Source organism: Caenorhabditis remanei, chromosome III (assembly GCF_010183535.1).
Source record: "Caenorhabditis remanei strain PX506 chromosome III, whole genome shotgun sequence".
Taxonomy (NCBI): Eukaryota; Metazoa; Nematoda; class Chromadorea; order Rhabditida; family Rhabditidae; genus Caenorhabditis; species Caenorhabditis remanei.
This window is the reverse complement of record NC_071330.1, coordinates 14,265,480-14,278,488: the sequence shown is the minus strand read 5'-3', so window position 1 is coordinate 14,278,488 and position 13,009 is coordinate 14,265,480. Positions and strand designations below refer to the sequence as shown.

Here is a 13,009-nt window from a genome sequence, read left to right as displayed (position 1 = left end):
TATTCACGTTTTTGAGATATAACGTTTCAAAGTCAGAGAGAGCGCAGACAACGAGAGCGTCTAACTGTCTGCGCTTCTCCCTCTCTCAGAGCGCCCAACTTCAAGCCGTTGTATCTCAAAAGTGGGCGGAGCTAGAAAAAAGTTGTAAACTACAAAAATGTAGGTAATTTGAAGGGCTACATTTTTGTAGTTGTCAACTTTTTGATAGCTATTTGCGCTTTTGAGATATAACGCTCTAAAGTTTAACGCTTAAAGGAGAGAACGCAGACAACGAGAGTGTCTAACTGTCTGCGGCTCTCTCTCGACTCTTAAAGTTTGAAGCTCTGTAACTTGCTATCCTGATGTCCATTAAAAAAATGATAAATTACAAAAATGATTCAAGTAAAATTCTGCGCATTTTATTAGTTGGCCTATTTTACGTATCTCTGCTAGATTTCACGAAAAACAAGATCAAAAGTTTTATTTCAATTTTTGTAAAGTTCACGAAAATTTTTATTCTTTATCCATGATCTTTCTCGCCTCCTCAATCATATCCAACAGTGTAAAGTTTTTGAACAGACCTTTGACTCCTTCTGGAAAAACAAATTTCTGCACTACAAACTACAAAACTACAGTAATTTCAAGACCTACTTTTCACAAAATGAACCGTCTGGCAGGCTGGACAAGTCAATTTATTCTTCTTACTCAGTTTTCTTTTAGCACAATTTCCACAAATCGAGTGTCCGCATTCCGGTAGGATTCTGGGAGGTTTGGAGTCGGAGTACTCGGAGTCACAGGATGTACAGGGGATTCTGGAATATTAGAATATATCTGAAAAGGGGGCGGAGCTACCAAAAACTTGTCGACTACAAAAATGCAGCCCTTAAAATTTCCTACATTTTTGTAGTTGACCACTTTTTTCTAGCTCCGCCCACTTTTGAGATACGAAGCGTTGAAGTTGAGCGCTCTGAGAGAGAGAGAGGCGCAGACAGTTAGACACCCTCGTTGTCTGCGCTCTCTTTCTCTCTGTTTTTCTTCTCATCTTCTAAGCGCTATAACTCCTCGGGGTGAATAGCTATCAAAAAATTGTCAACTACAAAAATGAAGCACTTGAAATTTTGTATATTTTTGTAGTTGAAGACTTCTCCTTTCTGAGATATTCACCTCGGATAAATCCTCTTTTTTGGCTTCAATTCCTCCGTTGACTTCTCCTCATTTTCTGAATCCTTCACTTCCATTTCCTCATGAATCGATCTCAATCCCCCATTCAAAATAATAACTAAATCAACGCCACTAAAAACGGATAGCACAAAAAATAGAACTTGAATATAGATCATAGATTCGAGATCAGTCTGAATTCCCGTTCTAGCCAAAATTACTGAAAATGTGAGATTGACCATTGGAATCCAAATTTTGGGGAAATTTTGGTTTTGGTGGTTGATGAAACAGTGTTGACGGTATCCGTAGACAAAGAGGTAGTAGAAAAGAATGGAAGAGTAGATGGGGATAGAGAGAAGGAAGGGGAGAATCTGAAAAAAAATAATTTAAAAGCTCTTAAAATTGTACACATATTTGTGATTGACAACTTTTTTCTAGCTCCGCCCACTTTTGAGATACAACGGCTTAAACTTGGGCGCCCTGAGAGAGGGAGAGGCGCAAACAGTTAGACGCTCTCGTTGTCTGTGCGCGTTCTATCTCTACGCAACTTCTAAGCGTTATATCTCAAAAGTGGGCGGAGCTATCAAAAAGTTGTCAACTACAAAATTATAGCCCTTGAAATTTCCTGCATTTTTGTAGTTGACAACTTTTTTCTAGCTTCTTACCCTGCATAGTTACACCGCTTTGAAGTTTTGGGGCCAATAGGGTGAGAGAGCGCACACAGAGAAAGCAGACACTCTCACTGCCTGCGTCTCTCTAGCAGTTTCTTCGACTTTGGAGCGCTATTTCTCAAGAGTGGGCGGAGCAATCAAAAAACTTTCAACTGATAAAATGTAGAGAATTTCAAGGGCTACATTTTTGTAGTTGAGAACTTTTTCATAGCTCCGCCCCCTTTTGAGATATAGCGCTTCGAAGTTGAAACGACTTACCTTCTCTCCAATCCCATAGCTATACACCACAATCCTCGCCGCCACTCCACATATCACAATTCCGGCGAGCCCAACCACCATATTATTCCGCCACTTTTTCACTTGATCTACTTCAAAATATCGATTGAAAAAGTCCAATGTATACTTCATGGCGACGAGGGTTACTGTAACGACGGCGGAGCTTCCAGCAATATGATATGCAGTGGAAAGAGCAAAGTTTTCACTAAAAACTAGTCCCAACAATCCAAAAATCGATAAGAAACCAAGTAAAACTGCAAAACAGTACATGGTAACATCGTTCCAGGAGTGAACATCCATTTTTTGTAGATCAAATTCTTTTTTAGCGGTTTCAGCGTGTCTTGCTCTCAGAGCACAGCCATCTACCCAGACGGCCACTAAGTCTATCATGCTAGCAGCACCAATTAAGCCGAATCCGCAATTAAATATAATGGCATAATTATGTGTTAGCAGGCAGGAAATCACAAAGAGCAAAATGTTTCCGATCACTATTTTTGCGAATGTTTTCTGGTTGGACAGCTTCAAGGGTTGCATGGTTTTGTGGTATTGAAAAATGAATATGGTGTAGAAGGAGATGATTGATGCAGTGCTAGTGTAGAAGGCGATCTGTAAAAAAAACTTTAAATTTCAAAAAAGTTTAATTCTAAAACTCACCAATTTATAATTTACACTCCAAAAAACTGCAATCCTTGCAATTAACGTGCTAATTAGGATTCCACTGAACCCAACTAGCATCATATTGTTTTGGCATGTCATCCGATTCTTCAAAATCTCCAAACTCTTATAAAACACCGCGCATCCTATGGTAACCCAGCAGAGATTAGGCAAATCCGAGTTGTCCACAGTAAGCAGAGCAATACTGTAGAGGGTAGCGATGGCGGCTAGGAGCACCGGTATGGTGGAGTGGCAGAAGGGTTTTAGCATTACTGAAATGAAAAAAAACCATTGGATGAGTTTCACGGGTGATAACTGGAACTGGTGTCAAAAAATTATGAACTATTAAGTTAGAGTATTTTAAAAAGCCATATCTCAAAAGTGTGAGGAGTTACTAAACAGTTATCAACTATAAAAATATAGCCCTTGAAATTTCCTACATTTTTATTGTTGACCACTTTTTAATAGCTCCGCCCCTTTTTGAGATACAGCGGATTGAAGATAAGCGCCCTGAGTGAGAGAGAGGCGCAGACATATAGAACGTCTAGTCTTCTACTTAGAAGCGTTATAACTGAAAAACGTGAGAAATTATCAAAAAGTTGTCAACCACAGAAATGTAGCTCTTCAAATTCTCCGCATTTTATTAGTTGACAACTTTTATAAAGCTCCGCCCCTTTTTGAGATACGGCGCATTGAAGTTTGAGTAACTGAGGGTGCAGTGGAGAGGAGAAAAACCAAAAAAATCAATGAATATAAGAAGAGTAAAGAGGGAGAAATGATGATGAGAAGTGACAGAAGGTATGCAATCTGAGCCTAGGAAAAACGGCTCTGGGAAAAATGGGAGGAGCCTAGACAAGACTCGCTAGTACTTCATAATGTTCTCCTGGGAAAGATAGTCTCTGGGAGGTAGGCTCTGCACACAGAACACAAATAAAGATGAAAAAATAGATCGGCATAAAAATCGGCAAGGTATTCAACATTATATAATCATTTTCCGTACAGTAATAACAAAGTCACAGTATCATAGTTAAATTTATTAAATTAATCAAATTAATTATCCTTCCGTCTTGATCCGTTCCACAAACTCCAGCACAGCATGATTCTTGGTAAGCTTCGAGCTACTTCCTGGAAAATATATAATCATATTTCAGACACCTTTTCTTATTTATAGCTTACCATAATGCTCTGTTACAGTTTGACACATTGGACATGCTATTTTTCCGTTCCTTAGTATTCTATCCGCACAGTACTCGCAGATTGTGTGTCCACACTTTTTCAGGATTCTGGGCATTCTGGAGGGGGAGAATTCCATGAGACAGATGTTGCATTCAATGCTGAAAGTTTATACAATTTGATATGCTGCTAGAGGGTGCTAACTTACATTGAATCACTATCAGTTCTTTCTGTGTTCAATTCTCGTATGTCACTTGAATCGCTCTCGAGACTCCGGAATCCACCAGTCAACACCACTAAAAATTCGGTCGTACTGATTCCACAAATAATTCCTAATCCTAGTTGGCTCCATAGAATTTCAAATACTTCTTTGGCATATGCGTCTATAATTGTTGTCCTTAGTGTAGCTAGAGTAATAGTTATATGAAGTATGGTAGATGCAATTATCAGTTTTTTATGATGTTGGAGATCGAAACGACCGATTTTTACACCAACTCCGTAAATAAAAATACGAGAACTGACACTAATACAATAGAAAGCTAAACAAGATGTCAGCATTCTCTGGAAATATGTATATGTTCAGAAATACAAATTGTATTAAAACTTACCATGCCACGAATATTTTTCAAAATAAACAGAACCCTCAGAATAGTTCCCAATAAAAATATCCATATGAAATTATACAACGAATAAATTATGAATTCCCGGAATTTCAAAACTTGATTGATTTGCAGATGCTTTGCACGAAAAATGTCAACTGTGATGTAAACTAATGAAGCTGATAAGACTAAACATAATTTGCATAAATCATCAATTGTCGGAAACAACAAGTGTCCGGTATCTACCGGTTTTATCTCTAAAAAGTCCATAAAGTCTTATCAAGTTTCAGACTTGCCTTCGATTCCCGCGGGCTCGATGCAGTTGCGCTCTAGCGCACTGTATCTATTCTCCGGCGCGAACATGTTAAAGTGAAGGGAAAAAGAGATTTGTAATCATTCTTGAGCTTGGGGCGGCCTTGTGTTCGGTCGTTTTCATCCCTGTTTGTCAAGTTTCACCCGTTTATACTTTTTGGGTGGTTTTTGTCACCTTTTTTCTATCGTTTTAATTAGCTTTTGTTTGTCTTTCTAGCTTAGGGTAGCTGTTAGACTCATTATTACTTTCTCGCTCTTTTGTAATCGATTGTCGAGAAGATAATCGATTGATTGTTACTAGAATAAATTCGTAACTATCTAGACCAATTGTGTTTTATTGATTTCTTGTCTTTCCGCTTATTGTCTTTTTACCAGAAGCTAGCGTGACACCGTTGTCACGTCTAACTTTCTGACTTGGGGGCCGAACGCCGTTGTTTGACCTCTCGTTACCGAAATCTTTTTCGGAAGACGAGAATTGTTCATTTTGTTAGTTTTTCTTACACGTGGACCCGGAAAGAAAGACTAGCGAAGTGATAAGAACTCTGTTTTGCTTACACGTGGACCCGGAAAGCAAAAACCAGATTTCGCTGCCTCTAGTATAAGAATTGTCTGTTGCTACACGTGAGCCCGGAAGCACAGTCAGTTTTTATTTGTCTCTTGTCGAAAATTGTGTGTGCTACACGTGAACCCGGAAGCACATTCAGTTTTCTCTGCCTTTTGTAACAAAATTAAGTGTTGCTACACGTGAACCCGGAAGCACACTCAATTTTTGTCAGTTTTACTGATTTCGGCACATAATTTTCAACGGAAACGTCGATTTTCCGGGAAAATTATTGATTTTTTCTCGTCGGAAATTAATTTTCGGTGAAAATTTCGTGCTGAAACAGTAAAATTTTTTCGAAAAGGCTAATATTTGAATTAGAATTTGGCAAAAACATTGCGAATTTCGAAAATTCAAGTATTTTCTTGTCGGAAAATTCAAATTGTTCGCAGAGAATAGCTGTGTGTGAATTCTTCGGAGAAGCTGTTACATTTCTTCAAAATAATCGTCATTTCATCGTGAATTTACTTCTTTTTCGTCAATATAGCCTTGCGAAATTGAATAATCAAGTATAATTTTCCAGGGTAAACTCTATCATTGCGGAAAGATGTCGGACATCGAAGAAGAAGAAGCGAATCGATTGGCTGAGGAGGAAAGGATTCGTCGCGAAAACGAATTGTTGGCAGAAGAACCGATGGAGGAAGGAGACGAAGAGAAACGATTCCAGGAGGTGAGACTAGCGGAAATTGAAAAGGTTATCAATGAAACCTGCATTGACATCAAAAACCAGACAAAATTCAGCACTAAACAGTGCAGAGTATTGTTGTCCCCACTCATTGGGAAAGTTCTTGAAGTAGAAGAACAATTCCGTGGGAAAAAGAAAGAAAGTGAATTCTGGGAAAAGATGAACGTCAAACTGAATGAAACTGTTTTGTCATTGCAGGAAGAATTGGAAAGAAAAAGTCAACAGCAGCCGCCGACGTCAATCGAAGAGCCAGCAACAACACGTGTGGTGTCGGAACAATCGATTCAAGGAAATGACGAAAAATGGAAGCTGGTGAGTTTGCTAGAAGCAAATGAAATTCATAATGAAGAATCATTGAATGAGCTGTTCGGAAAAATAGAGCAGCTGGGAAATGAGCTAAGTACACACAAAGAATTATTGCAGAAAGCACGTGAGCAATCGGACCGATCAAGAGAAGAATACTTCGAAGCAAAACAACAAATCGTGTTGTTACAGCTCAAGTTGAAGGCTGAAGAGGAGAAAAGCGAAAAGTTGAAAAAAGAGAACGACACTGTGGCGGCAAATAATCAGTCAAATAATTTGACTCGCTATGGTGAGCAACGTCAAAGCATTACTGAGAAAAATAACAATATTGTTCAGACTACGGGAAGGCACTCCATGTTCGCAACATCAACTCCAAAACATGGAATGCTCCGACAAGGTGAGACAAACGAAAAAGTGGGGGAGTCAAAAGAAAATGCGCGCTTCTACAATGCAGACACATCAGAAATCATTGATACAATTCCTCGCCAAGAATCGGGTGATTCGGGAGGAAATTGGAATCAAAGAATAGTTGAACAAGATGCTCAAAGAAGCATGATTGTCCATGATGGACATGAAATGCCGAACATGAATATGCAATGGAGAATGACACAAGCTCTGCCAGACCCTCCAGTGTTCTCTGCTGGGAAAAACTCTGTAAATGCTGAAACTTTTGAGAGGGCATTCTATATGAAATACAGATTCTTCGATATTGAGGCTCAGAAAAGCTTTCTGGAAACAAGATTCCTGGCGGGAAATGCGTTGACAGTATATAAAGGCTTGCCAGAATCAGATAAATATTCAGTTTCGCGCATCCTCGACGCTATCAAAAGACGATTGAGTCAGTCAGAACCAGAAGAATCACGCAGAGCTAAGAGTAAATTTCAAGGGCTCAAGCTACAGAAAGAACAATCCATTCAGAGTTTCTGTTTGCAAATGGATGAAATAGTTCGTGTTGGGTACAAAGGTGTACCAGAACATCAAATTTCCTCTATGAAAACTACAAAGTTGCTCGATGAAATGAAAGAACACTCTATATTCGATGTGTCGTTGCAAATTCTGGGGTCACAGCTGAGAAAATGTCCTGAAATGGAACAATACGAGCTGTGCCGAGAAGAAGCAACGCGTTTCGATGAAGAATGGAGAAGTGGGAAAGCAAAGCAGAATGAGAAGAAAATGAATCGACAGCAGTCGAATCAAAATTTCTCAAACCAGCAAAGCAACTACTCAAACCAAAACACTTCATATTCAAGAAATAAGCAAACTGTAGGCAATGATGAAACGGCGCAGAACTGGAGAGAAAGATCTCAGGGAAAGTTTGTTCCGACAAACAATGCTAGTGGTAATAATGTGGTTAATAAGTCGATGATTTGCTAATTGCTAGTGAGAACATGAAAGAACACGCTACCCATGTCCAAACGATTCTAGAAAGAATCGAGAAAAGTGGAATGAAGCTGAAAGCCAGCAAATGTTGGATAGCAAGGGAAGAAGTGGACTACTTGGGCCATATGATCACTCCAGAAGGAGTAAAAACAGAAGAGGCCAAAGTAGACAAAATGAAGAAATTTGCTAGACCAGAAGACGTCAAACAATTGCAATCTTTTCTAGGATTAGTAGGATATTATCGAAACTTCATTATGAATTACTCAAAGATAGCTTATCCGTTGAATTTTCTCACGTCAAAGAAAAATGCATGGGTCTGGGATACCGAGCAAGAAAATGCTTTCGTGCAGTTAAAAAGCTCAGTATGTTCCGCACCTGTGCTAAGACAACCAGATCCTGAAACAGCAATCAGTGGAGCTCGTCCGTATCTAATATACACGGATGCAAGTCGTCAGGGAGTGGGAGCCGTGTTAGCCCAAGAGGCAAATGATGGTGAACAGCACCCTATTGCATTCGCTTCTAAATCGTTGACTTCTGCAGAGACAAGGTACCACATCACTGATCTAGAAGCATTAGCTATGATGTTCGCGTTGAGAAGATTTCGCACCATCATCTATGGCTCACAAGTAATTGTGTTTACAGATCACAAACCATTGATATCACTCATGCGTGGTTCTAGGTTAGCAGATAGATTAATGAGATGGTCGATAGAGTTGATTGAGTTCAATCCGAAGATTGTGTATGTCAAAGGAAAAGCTAATGTGGTAGCTGATGCGCTCAGTAGAGGAGGATGCCCACTGATTGATCCAGATGACATGGAAACAGGAGATATGCCAAATATCATTGGGGAACTGAAAATGATAAAAGAAGGAAATAAATTTGACACTAGTGAATGGCTCGGAAAGTTGAGAAAAGAAGAAGGATGGAGCGAGGTTATAGGGAGGCTAGAAAATGGAGAGAAAACAGGGTCCGTGAAATTCACTGGAATAAAGAAAGGGATATGGCTTGACAACTATATGATTATAGGTAAATCGCTGAGAAACACAGAAGATGAAAACTGTAGTCGGTTAGTTGTCCCTGAAGAAATCATTCCATCATTAATCAAGGAGGCTCATGAAGGAGAATTAGCTGGGCATTTTGGTACAGAGAAAATGCTTCGACAATTGAATAAAAAGTTCTTCTGGTTACGAATGAGAGCTAGAGTGGAAAATCATGTGAAAAGTTGTCAAAAGTGTCTTTACACAAATGACTATACAAAAATGGTGGCTCCGTTGACTCCATACAAAACGGAGTATCCATTGCAAATGGTAGCATGTGATCTTATTGATGTTGGGCTATCTACCCAAGGGAATAGATACATTCTATCAATCATCGACTTATTCACCAAATACGGAATCGGGGTTCCCATTCCGGACAAAAAAGGTGTAACGGTGTTGAAGGCTTTCATTGAGAGATGGGCTATTGGAGAGGGAAGAGTTCCGGAAGTATTATTAACAGATCAAGGGAAAGAGTTCTGTAACGAACATTTTCAAAAGTTTGCAGAATTAGTACAAATGAACCATATCACCACTAAAGGCTACAATAGTAGAGCAAATGGATGTGTAGAAAGATTCAATAAAACACTAATGCATACAATCAAGAAGCAGAATGCGGTAGCTGCAGAATGGGACGACCAAGTTCCATTTGCAGTATATGCATACAACTCAGTTGTACACAAAACTACGGGAGATTCACCCATGTTCCTAATGTACGGCAGAGACGCGAAAGGCGGACTTGAAAAAATCGGGGATGACGCCTGCGGTGTGTCTTATGTGGACATGGATGAATACAAGAACTTGTTAGTGCAAGAATTAAATAAAGCATATGCTTTTGTTAAGGAGCATGCTCTGCAGGAACAGCAGGAACATAAAGTGTTATTTGACGCAAAACATCGCATTTCCCAGAAAGCGTATCCACAACCAGGAGCAAGGGTACTTGTAGAAATTCCATCTGAGAAAATGGGAGCTCGTTACCCAAAACTGACAAACAAATGGAGAGGTCCATATAGAGTAATCGCATGTTCTGAAAATTCAGCAACGCTTATTCCAGTTGCTGGAAGTAATCGTGAAATACTGAAAGTTCCATTTGAGAATCTGAGGAATATTCCACAACAAATGGATAACACTCCCGTTGAAACTAAAAAAGGACGCGCGCGTTTAAGACATGCAGTTGTAGAAGAAATTTCGGGGAAAATGGTTGAAGACGATAATCATGACTTATGCATTTTCAGTGAACTATTCTGGTGCCGATGCCAGAGACCGTGCGTCTTCTTCCTTCCAACCCACAAGGAGCTACGATTCCACTCGCCCACCCAATTTGCAAGAGCGTCTCAACTTCTGCAGAAACACAAAGACTTGAAACGAGATGACGTGACGATGCTCGTGCAGAAACGATTACCAATGTTCCCGGAAATGCCAACAGATGATGCTTGGGGGATTCTTGGTCAATGTCCCACCCTCAGTCTTTGGGTAAAGGATATTGTCTCGTGGAAAGACGCCTTTGATTTGCAGTATGCAATGACTCTGGAAAAATGCCTAGGAACGGAACTTCTGCAATCCATGTCATCCATGGTGTTCTGCTTTCCGGGAGTCGAGTTGAAATCTGTCGCTTTGGCATTAAAACATGTGAAACTATTGAAAGATGAAGACACTGTAGCTGAACGAATCAGAAAGAATTTGGAGACTAGGGAAGTGAATGTGGCAGTATTCGTACTCCCTTTCTCCACATCTGAACAGTCCAAGGATTCGTGGCAGGAATCGATTCATGCTGTACCCAAAGAGATCGATGTCATCGTCGTGTTTGGCCACGTCACTCAATTCGATCACGCCGAAGGAGAAATATTCACTCAACTGGTAAAAGAACTGTACAGATTGGAGGGAAAATTCACCGTGCTTGGCCCAGACTTCACAGTGAAGTTCAATTTGAATAGGACGCTGTTGAACGTATCAGACCGGTCCAACTGCTTAAAATATTGGGAGGATCTGGTGCGCATTGTGAAAGAAGAAAAGATTATCTGGCCACATCTCAAACTAGCCACTTTGGAGTCAGTGGAAACAAATCAACCTGTTGCCCCTGAAGCTACAGGAGCAAGTGGATCTGGATTCGGGCCCATTCGAGCTCACAATGGTAGAGGAAGCAGATCGGGATCATACGGATTGGGATCATATTCAAAAGTCCGGCACAACCGCTAACAGGGATAGTTTTCTTAAAAATTTTCCAAATTGTTTGTCTTTTGTTATTCAACTTTATTGCCTTAATCACTCTTCAATCATTTCATGTTATATCTGGTTCTTGTTTTATAATCTTAAATTCTATCCCCCCCTTTCCACCGACGATTACCCCCCTGTCCTTACCTTCATCGAGAAGTCTTTAATTTTTTCTGTTGTTTTGCTACCTAGTTATCTTGTTTAATTTAAACCCAAAAAGCTCCATATTTTGTATCTCCTAGTATCTTCACGAGTGTTCCGTGTCATTCATTAAAGCCACGGGAGAAGGGACTCGAAAGGACCCTGAGATGTCCGGTATCTACCGGTTTTATCTCTAAAAAGTCCATAAAGTCTTATCAAGTTTCAGACTTGCCTTCGATTCCCGCGGGCTCGATGCAGTTGCGCTCTAGCGCACTGTATCTATTCTCCGGCGCGAACATGTTAAAGTGAAGGGAAAAAGAGATTTGTAATCATTCTTGAGCTTGGGGCGGCCTTGTGTTCGGTCGTTTTCATCCCTGTTTGTCAAGTTTCACCCGTTTATACTTTTTGGGTGGTTTTTGTCACCTTTTTTCTATCGTTTTAATTAGCTTTTGTTTGTCTTTCTAGCTTAGGGTAGCTGTTAGACTCATTATTACTTTCTCGCTCTTTTGTAATCGATTGTCGAGAAGATAATCGATTGATTGTTACTAGAATAAATTCGTAACTATCTAGACCAATTGTGTTTTATTGATTTCTTGTCTTTCCGCTTATTGTCTTTTTACCAGAAGCTAGCGTGACACCGTTGTCACGTCTAACTTTCTGACTCAAGTAATGAATTAAAGACGCGCAAACTCCAGTTGTAAAAACGACAAAGTAAGTTACAGTAATGAAGCGATGAATTTTATCCATTCGAGGGGCGCAAATCAATATATTTGTTGGGAGGATGAGGAGAGGAGGGACGAACAGAAACGTCGCACACACAGGTTGATGAGACGACTTAGCAAAGCTGCTATTCTTATTTCCCATAGGAGGTTCCCATACAATAGATATATTAATCGAGCAGTACAACAGGCTCTCCCAGTTGTTTCCCAGGGACAGTTTTAACATCTCACCTTGGACAAATAGAAAGTGTGCCTTATGAGAATTGGAATTTATTACAAATCCGGCAGATTAATAGCCGACCACTGACACCACACCCGAAAAGACCGAATGATATGGTGGCGCTACGCCCCATTGACTTCCAGTTACCGGCAGCCCTCATAGACCTCCCCTTCAATACTAAACCGTTCGAACCCACTCAGTCTAAGACTGAACAGAGAACGCGAGCCCACCTCGAACAATACGAGAATGTATTAGAGAGGCTATGGAAAGGTTGGTCACTCGGATATCTCCTTCATCTAAGAGAATCCAAACACAAAAACAAAAGGTGCTCCAGGATACAACCAACAGTGGGTCAGGTGGTAATCATCAATACGAACCTCGTCCGTCGCCAGAAATGGCCGCTTGGTCTCATCGTCAAAGTCTGTGAAAGTAAAACTGGAGAAATCAGATCCGTGATCGTGAAATGTAAAGAAAAACTTTACAAACGTGCTGTATGTCAACTGATCCCACTCGAATTGGAATTTATTACAAATCCGGCAGATAATTGGATGATATATTGTTATCCTACACGGATTCTTTTAAACCTATTCAAATTCTTTATTACATGTCGATGAAATGATCATTTAATCAAGATAAAAACAGTTGTCATTACGTTTTGATCCCTTTTACAAATTTCAGCTTCCCTTTTACAAATTACAGCTATGCACGTTAGGCATTCCCTAGAAAACTTATTATTCCAGACATTCCAGACACCTATCTTATAGCTTACCATCAATCTCTGCAACAGTTTGAACACATATATCTTAAGAAAAAGTAGTCAATACAAAACATTCCCTGGGGAAAGTGTGCATAGCCTGGTAGACTCATTAGCACGTCACTGTTCTTCTTAGGCA

At 40.0% G+C, this 13,009-nt stretch overlaps 2 protein-coding genes across 2 annotated transcripts; both read right to left on the bottom strand.

Moving 5' to 3' along the window:
* Positions 1–492: 492 nt before the first annotated feature.
* On the bottom strand, positions 493–3,008 carry GCK72_011307 (uncharacterized protein; the record flags this gene model as incomplete). The annotated part of the gene is made up of 5 exons (XM_053728360.1): positions 493–572; positions 631–791; positions 1,144–1,508; positions 2,067–2,690; positions 2,739–3,008. 5 exons carry the CDS (start codon positions 3,006–3,008, stop codon positions 493–495), a joined length of 1,500 nt encoding a protein of 499 aa, XP_053587937.1.
* Positions 3,009–3,792: 784 nt separating this feature from the next.
* On the bottom strand, positions 3,793–4,469 carry GCK72_011306 (uncharacterized protein; the record flags this gene model as incomplete). The annotated part of the gene is made up of 3 exons (XM_053728359.1): positions 3,793–3,863; positions 3,915–4,072; positions 4,120–4,469. The coding sequence occupies 3 exons, from the start codon at positions 4,467–4,469 to the stop codon at positions 3,793–3,795; spliced, it is 579 nt and encodes a 192-aa protein (XP_053587936.1).
* Positions 4,470–13,009: the final 8,540 nt, after the last annotated feature.